The 9,039-nt window shown below is 43.0% G+C and overlaps 1 protein-coding gene across 1 annotated transcript; it reads right to left on the bottom strand.

Moving 5' to 3' along the window:
* Positions 1-1,827: 1,827 nt before the first annotated feature.
* lpar4 (lysophosphatidic acid receptor 4) lies at positions 1,828-8,831 on the bottom strand. Its single transcript, XM_029441088.1, has 3 exons — positions 8,510-8,831; positions 3,387-4,171; positions 1,828-2,920 (listed from the first exon to the last, which is right to left on the bottom strand). Exons 2-3 carry the CDS (start codon positions 3,960-3,962, stop codon positions 2,432-2,434), a joined length of 1,065 nt encoding a protein of 354 aa, XP_029296948.1. The 5' UTR covers positions 3,963-4,171; positions 8,510-8,831; the 3' UTR covers positions 1,828-2,431.
* Positions 8,832-9,039: the final 208 nt, after the last annotated feature.

Genomic DNA, 9,039 nt, shown 5'->3' on the forward strand with positions numbered 1-9,039 from the left:
TTTTTTAAAACTGTTGAAACTTATTGAATGTAAGCTTTTTCACACACGCTCAGTCCTTTGAAACTTCAAAAAGGCATGAAGTTATTTATTCTGAGGTCACTGGTAGTGAGAAGTGGTTATTTGCCATTTGTGTGTCATCAAGTTTGCACGTGTCTCTTGAATGCAAACCCACAGTTGAACAAAACGGCAGCAGTTTCATCTATCCTGTTAGTTTCACAGCACTCTGTACACGTGAAGGCACACCCAGAGAAAGTGACTTGCTGACAGTTTCCCAGGCCTGTGCCAGGCACCTGCGCATCCTGTGTGTGACTTTGAAGCTTCCTGTGCTGCTACACTGTCGTTTCAAAACACTTAAAGAGCCAGGGGAGGCTTATAATCAACAAATGTTCAAGGTAAAACAAAAAAGTCTGATAGTTAACTGTGGAGTCTATTGTTTTCACTTAACAATTAGTTGTGACTTACGGCCACTAGAGGTCAGGACAGGCCAATACTCTCAGCTTGCTGAGCTGCAGTGTGCACATTGCTCCTTTAAAGGACACTTTAAAACTCTTCTGTTGCAATATTTCAGCACATTCTTGACATGAACCACTCAAGGAGTAACCGCCAGTTCTTGCATATCTTTCTACACTCCCACTCTTCGTTATGTCCTCATCTCTGCTACCCTTGACCCCAAATCCCAGAAGAGTTTATCTTCTGTTGTCTCCCTGTCTCCACAGCTGAATGCACATGGTCACATCACTCACACTTTAAGAGAGGCCTGCTAGAATTACTGTTTTTCTTTTTCTCTCTCTCAGACTCTGTACATATTGCTGCTGCAGGTATAGAGCTGTATGGCATTCCCAAGTGAGGCCATGCATGGCTCTAAGAAAGAATGGATAAACAACTCATACAAACATCATGTATAATGTCCCCCTCTCCAGCCTGTTGGATGCATACAGAAACATAAAGATGACCCTTCTGCTGGTCCTTAAAGTATCTCAATGCACTGTTACTGTTGAAGGATAACACACAAGTAAGTTAGCAAGCTCGTTAGCTCGGCTGCTATCGGGGAAAGTTCACATATTATTGCTGTCTCACAACTGTCTGCAATTGCTCTCCGACAGAGGAGGGTTAAATAGAAGTGGATGGTGCAACACAGATAATAAGCTACAAAGGTTTTCTCCATCCTGGACTCTCTAGCTCAATGACGCACATTTCCAGGTCAGAGTTCACCAAAGTTGAACTCGATTGGAATGCAAAGACCTTGCTTATTACTATGAATTTGATTTAATGGAGATGTTGTGTTTAAATGCTGGTGTGGCCTTCAGTCCCACTGCTGTACTGCCTGATAAAAGCTTATGTACTGACTGCATACTCAAGGCCTTTTGGATAAAAGTATTCACCAAATAACCACAAACTCAGCAAACGCCTGGATCTGCTCACATTACTGTTTTGCTCTAAGTGCAGTGTAACACGATGATTTTGGGTATTTAGTCGACAGTGTTCGCCCGTACTTTGGAGTGTGTGCGCACATTGCTGTGAGACTTTGAGCAGATCTGTAGTCTAAGGCCAGATTAAGACAGAGAGAGCTCATTCAGAAGCAAACAATGGACCATTGCTCCAGTCATAATAAGCATTTGGCCTGTGACACAGCACACAGGCCAAGGTCCTCGACTGGATCAGAGCTCTGCTCCGAGAACAAGATCCCTCTGCCTGCTTGATAAAAACGAAGAGCCAGAGTAGAAAAAACTACAAACCTACAGTCATGTTGCAAAAGGCCAGAATGTTTTTGACTGAACCAACAGGCACAATGCAGGGGACAGAAATAATAAATGCAGCCACGAAAGCAATTCAAAACAGACATTTAATGGCCTCGAACGTCAACATGAGACACATTTAACTCAGTAGTTCAGCGCGTTGCTTTGTAATAATAACAGTGGGTCTCACCACACTAAATAGTGTCATAACATTAATGTCTAAAATGATATAATGTGCTGTGAAAGCTTGAACTTTATACCAATACAACTTAAGGGCTCAGTGTGTTACAAAAGTACTAAACAGCATGTTTCAACAATGCGGATGGAAATCTCCATTCTCTCCACAATCCAGTGCATTTGTGAGTGTTTGTGCGAAAAGCCTGAGTGGTGATGTGTTGCAGTCTCTTTCAGAGGACCTGCGTGTCTCTGGACAATAGTCCTGGTGTGGCTGGGACTCTGATCCCTGTAGTGTTCTCTCATAATAAACACACACAGATACATTCCTCTGCTCTCCAGTGGTGGATTAATCCGTAAAGCCCAGGCCATACCTCAGGATTTACCTCAGGACTTAACTAATCTGCTGAGTTATGCGTTTGTCACTTCCAGGACCAAACAGCTGATTGCTTTGTTTTTAAAATGCAGGTCTCCTGTCAAACCTACAGCGTCCATCTTTACCGTCCTGCTTCGGTGCTGAGTCAGAACTGACTCTCAGACATCTTTGAATCTTTTCCATTGCTGGCCACTGGGTGTGTGTCTCTGGGGAGAGTGTTTGCTGCGTCCTGCGTCTCAGTGTCGCTGCGAGGGATGCTCTCGGGCCGGGAGCCTGGCCCTTTGCCTCCCATGGTCAAGCTTTTCTGGAAGCTCTCTGAGGTGAAGTAGTAGACCACAGGGTCAAGGCAGCAGTTGAGGCTGGCCAGGCACAGAGTGATGGGGTAAAGAGTTCGGGCGAAGCGCTCTATAGCGCAGTTAGCCAGGGCCTGGGTCCGCACCAGGGCGTACAGGAAGAGGATAGAGTTATAAGGGACGAAGCAGATGATGAAGATGCCCAGATGGACCAAAATCATCCGGAGGACACGTTTCTTGCTGTTACAGCCATGGCCAACAGTCATAGGACGCCGCAGCGTCCGCAGAACAAGCGAGGAACATACCAAGTTGGCCAGGAGGGGAAGAAGGAAGCCCACAATCTGCGAATTAAAGAAGCATAACTAAGCTTTACTGCTATTACTCTGGTTAGCTTAATAAAGAAAGTGTATACATGTTATCTATTAGAGATGCACAGATCCAAACTGGCTGAAGCTGAAGCTGGTGAAGAAAAAAAGCTTGCAATTTGTATGTATGTAATAACATTTGGAACAACTGTGTTGTTATATTTATATGTTGCAACTGTTTTCTTCCATGAAAGCAAAACATAGAACATATAGTGGGATACTCTGCAATTCTTTTCAGTTGGACTTAGAGTGAGAGAAGGTCCTGTGACTTGGTGCATTTGTTTCTTTCCATTATACTAAAGTATGCTTTCAATTCAAGAAAGAAAGAAAATTGCAAAAATCGGAGTCGACAGGTCGGTATCAGAAAGGGCCAAGAAAACTGTGCATCTCTAGTGTCAATAAATAGAATGTAAATCAATATGTGTGACGATCAGAGCCTCACCTCGATGAAGATGGTGATTTTGGACAGGTAGGTCCTCCAGGTACTCTTGGAGAAGCCCTCAAAGCAAGTGGTGGCTCTGTTTGTGCTGTTAATGGTGGAGAAGAAGGTCACTGATATTCCTCCTCCCACGATGGTCAGCCACACGGCGGCACACACCAGCGCCGCGTTCCTGCGCGTGCGGATGGAGCGGGAGCGGAAAGGGTAGACGATCGCCAGGAAACGGTCTACGCTGATGCAGGTGAGGAAGAGCATGCTGCCGTAGATGTTGGTGATGAAGGCTGTCCCTGATACTTTACACAGTCCGTCTCCAAATGGCCAATGGCGGTTAACGTTGTAGAAAACCTTGAATGGCAGCGTGAAAACAAACACTAGGTCGGATAACGCTAAATTAGTCATAAACATTGTGGTTTCGTTGCGCATTTTCATCCGAAAGCAGAATACAAAGAGAGCAGCACAGTTGGTGATCAGGCCCAAGATAAAGACCACACTGTAAACCACCGAGTACAAGTTGTACTTGAAGGAGTCGTCAATGCCGCAGTCCTCCATTCCGGTCTCGTTGAGCACCAGACTAGCCATGGTGACGGCTTAAACAGGGACAGGGGCGCCACAGAAAAAGGGTACACCAAGGGCGTCAGGAAAAGGGGGGCAGTCGGGCCGGAAATCTGGGGACGGGAAGTGTCAGCAGGGGATCCACCAGTCAAGTCTCCTCCAAGTCATCATGGACATTCAGACACACAAATGGCAGAGGCAGTCAGGATGCACGGCTGCAGGGCTGGACAGTCATCCTGTGGAGAGAAAAGGAAAAGCACACAGTCACTTCCTCACTATAAAAGTTACAGAAGCAAACAACTCCAGTTCTCCATGAGATGAAGCGTACGGTGTTGTGTACGCCTTCAGCCATTATTATTACAAATGTTGAAGTGACTTTAAGTGTATAGAACTTATTCCATGTTACTTAACAGTGTGAATATTAAACAGCAGAGTCTTGAATGTTACCATATGGGAGCCAGAGATGCAGCATGTTTTATGACAAACCCCCCAAAATAAAGTTTGACAAAAGCAAACTACTGTCACAAGTTGTTTTACCGATGTGTCTTACACCTCTCAAAGTGATAACAGCATGCAATCTAATCATTCCGAGAAAGGGAAAAACATTTGATCAACTTTATACCTTGTATTTAGTGTATTTTCAGGGAGGCTATAGCTGCTACATTCAGTGTATTTGCATGTGTGTTAGGGTGTGTATGCCTTTATGCAGTGCATGTGTTATCTGTCAGTTTTAATAAAGTCTCATCTGTCAGCAGGGTTTTAGTTCACAGGGCAGTGTGGCATGCGGCACTCAGGCTGTCATCAGGACTGTGAGAGGTAAATGCTTCCAGATACAGAAACATGCACTGTAGGTTAGAACATCAGCTATATTCATTCATGAGCTGATATTAAAGGGCCCAGTGTAAAATCCACTCCCAACCGCAAAAGTACAGAAAGTATCTAAGGCTGAGCTCCAACTGGAGGAAGTAAACATGTCAGCATGTAGTCCAACAGCAGCACACAGCTGCTGCCACCATCACATGTTCCCAAACGTGAACAATAACAATGATTGGACATTGTGAAAGACAAAGCATTTTCTTGTTGTTTTTGCAAAGCAAAATATTTGTGTGAGTGTATGATGTCAGAACAGGAACTAAATAGTTTGGAGTGTGTTGAGTTTGAGTTATCTCCATCACAGTGTGCTGTTTTATATTCTACAACTAGAATACACTTATAAATAAAGTGATGACTGAGGAGTTGTTGAGCTCATCATAAAACGTACATTGTATGTTCAAATAATTAAATTAGCACAATATATATCACACCAAAGAAGAGATTGCAGGTCTGTGTTTTTAGAGGGCAGCAGCAGACAACATATATTAAAGCATATATATTATTTTCACAAACACTGACACTTTAATTCTCAGTACTCTCTCAGTAGTTTTTCCTGGCAAATAAATATTTCACAATGTCTGAACCACAAATGCATGTGCCAAACAATAGTATTGGATTGAACGCTGAACGCTGAAAGGTATAATATGTATCTTTTCTGCATTTAAATGTCTACAAACGACTAGACCTAAGTTATATCTTTTTGAGTTGCGTACTTACACTATGCCAAATGTTTAAAACTAGAGAAATCTGTTATTTTAATCCGTTTCATTTGGTCGTCAAAGTATCTCCTTTGCTCATCTGTCTGCGTTGTCATAAATTCACTTTTTAACCAGTTTTAAGCCACATTTTTACAATACACTGTTCACATCTTGGTTGTTTTTAACCTCAATCCTTTCAGGATGAAGGATTTTAGTCTTTGGACATCTGGATGTGAAGTTATCAGAGAAACAAGCTGAACGACCGTCGAACATCATCGGGGAAACACTGATTTTAAACGTGAACACCTGCTTTAAATGACATATTGTGCGTTTTAATGACTCATTTCCCTCTCTAACTTCACCTCTCTCTCAAACTAAAAAGGAGACTCCCCCACTTCCATTTCAGTTCAAAGGTCAAGAGAAGTACTGTGCAACATGTAAATAACAGTTGTATCATGTTTTCTCTGACTCTGGACAGAAGTTTCTAAAATCGAGAAAGCAAAGTCATGTTGTCATCAGCATTATCTCACTTTGAGATTAGAGAGCACACATGTTCCTAACATATACTGTGTTGAAACCTAAAACTGAAGATTTTGAAAGACCAGACAAGGAGAGGGTCTGATGAAAGACTATCAAGGAAATCCAGCATATTTGGCGCTTGACCTATGTTACGGTCATAAAACACAGGACATCTCTGCCTCTGCTGTATTGATTTTGACCATTATTTTATCTGTCTTTAAGAATCTGTCTCCCAAGTCCTCCAACTGTATGAGAGTGAACTTCTAAAGTCCTACAGCAGCCGGTTTAAAAAGCTCAACTGGCTTTATCTTGTGTTATGCAACAGAGCTAAAGCAGCGGTGGAGGTGGTCGGCCTTTTGTCATCCAGAGTAAAAAATCCTGAGTGTCTCTGGAAAATTCACTATCTGTCTTTTCATTACACACACACACACACACACACACACACACACACACACACACACACACACACACACACACACACACACACACACACAAAGGCAATGCTTACACTATGAGTGTAAGCAGTCCATCAGCCCTGTCCTGTGCCAGCTGCAGAGTGACATCTTTACTGCGTTTTCACACGCCTCCCAGAAAGCCTCCTCACAATACCTTCACTGTACCCATCTGCACCAAACACACTTACATATGCACAAGTCTCCACACGTGCATACACAAGCAGGCAAACACTTACATGTGCCAGTACACACACACACAAACACACTAACTGTAGGGTTCTGTGTACTGTGGCTCAGTCCCAGGACCTCTCACAGTGCCGGCTTCATATTCAGCTGATGTTGTTTCTGCAGGGAGCCAAGCCTATAGAACATTGAATTTGGCTGCTATACAGTTTACGTGCAAGGAAACAAGAACGACCTCTACTTCAGACAGAGACACATTTAAAGCATGTTGTGGATTCCTAGGAGCCCTGCTGAGGGATTTCAGGTGTGTGTGTGTGTGTGTGTGTGTGTGTGTGTGTGTGTGTGTGTGTGTGTGTGTGTGTGTGTGTGTGTGTGTGTGTGTGTGTCATGTACTACAGGTCAGGGACAGCTGCACAGTTAAAGAAGGGTTCCCCCCGCAGTCGGCCGTGGCAGTGACAGAAACAGGCCTCTGGGACCCGCTGATCTGAAGGGATCGAGTTCAGGCTCAGCTCACATCCAGCTGTTCCTTTCTCTCACATGCTCGGAGGAAGAAGGCAGAGAGAGTTGAAGGTGGAGGACAAGCTGCACATCTTCACTGCTTACAGGCAGTATGGAGTATGTTGTAATCAGAATGTTCTTGTAATTACCATATGTCTCAAGTTACATCATACTTTATGTTTATAATGTTCGATTTTTATTGGAGTTGAAAGTGTTGGTCGATTAACGGAATCGTAAAATAAATGTTGAGACTGTGGAGAAAAAAAATACTGCAATTAAGTGACTGTATGTAAGTACAATACTTCAGAGTATTTCCATGTTATGCAACTTTAGACTTCTACTTCACTACTTTTTGATGGAGCTGCAACGGTTAGACGACTAATCGATTAGTCGGTCGACGAAAAAATATTTGTCAACTATTTTGATAACCAATTCATCAATACAGTCATTTTTATTGTAAAAATGGCAGAAAAGGCTGTTTTCAGCCTCTCAAATGTGGAGATTTCCTACTTTGAACTGAATATTTTTGGGTTCAGTCCAAAACAAGACATTTAAAGACATCCCCATTGAAAAACTGGGATGGACCTGATTCACTATTTTCTTCCATTATACAGACCAAACGATACAAAACATAATCGGCAGATCGATAATGATAATAATCATTAGCTGCAGCCCTACACATTAATGCATCACTAATACAAATCCAGTAATACAATATACATGTATATTATTCTGAAATGGGCCATTCTGCATAATGAGTACTTTTGTTACTTTAAGTATACAATGATGTTAATACTTAAGTACTTTTACTTACGTAACATTTTGAATGCAGGACCTTTACTTGTGACAGAGTATTGTTACATTGTGGCATCATTACTTTTAAAGATCTGAGTACTTCTTCCACCACTGCTGCAATCTAGAGTGATGAATTTACATGAGCATAAACTGAAAGATGTTGTTCTGTGCCCCGTAACACTGGAGTAAAGCCTTGTGATACACATTCAATCTACAGTATCTCTTATAAGGATCCTTTCTTAAGAAAAGAAAAGTTCTTGAAACTCTTTAAGAGGCTGTTTAGAGGTCACAATGTGCGTGTAGTAAATTGCATTAGCCTGTATAGAGAGTTGTTTGTGATATATGTAAAGTCTTGTCATACACGGTCAATCTAAACTCTCTACAGCCTCGAGCTGCATTTGTCAGCTCTTCACAGTTGGTATAATTTGATTTTGTAGCTAGTTGTCTTATGTGTAAAGCAGCTACTCTTCTTTTTTCTCAACTAAAGACAAAACAGGTTTTTGTCAACTCTACACAGAAAAGTTATTGTGTGAAGACAAAGCAGTAGACTTACTGGCAGCTGAATGGATGGTGACAGCTCACCTCCCGGTCACTGATGTTTGTCAGTGCGGCAGCAGTGCAGCGGCGCAGCTGTCAAAAGAGAAACTCCATACTTTTTCCTCTCAAATGTTTTGGTGCTGCTCAGTCTGCTTGGCTCGTGGTTTCAAGCTGCCCCGCAGTCAAACTGTAACAAACTAACACGAAGAAGTGATGGAACCGCTTTTAAACTAGTTAGCAACAACAAACACTGAGTTATTCAATTAATCCTGACCACTCGCTCCGTCCGTCCGCTAGAAATGAGGACAGCATCACATCTAACGCGCTTGCTCTCACGGGGTGGTCGTGCGCGAGGCGTGTATGCGCGTGCGTGGTTGTGGAGGGCTGATCGCACGGCCACAGGAAACGAGACAATAGCACCTCGCCTGGGCAGTAGGGAGGGGGAGGAGGGGAGTGTGAATAGAGGATTGTGGACAAGGAGGGAAGAACAGAGAGACAGAGAGGGGACACAGGCTGGTGTCATCAGCTGCAGAGCTCACAGAAACA

This window comes from Cottoperca gobio, chromosome 10 (genome assembly GCF_900634415.1).
Source record: "Cottoperca gobio chromosome 10, fCotGob3.1, whole genome shotgun sequence".
In the NCBI taxonomy this organism is placed as follows: Eukaryota; Metazoa; Chordata; class Actinopteri; order Perciformes; family Bovichtidae; genus Cottoperca; species Cottoperca gobio.

Coding starts and splice junctions, on each gene's coding strand:
- lpar4 (XM_029441088.1), bottom strand. CDS start 3,962: ATGGCTAGTCTGGTGCTCAACGAGACCGGAATGGAGGACTGCGGCATT. Junction 2,921..3,386: donor AAATCACCATCTTCATCGAG/GTGAGGCTCTGA, acceptor TTTAATTCGCAG/ATTGTGGGCTTCCTTCTTCC.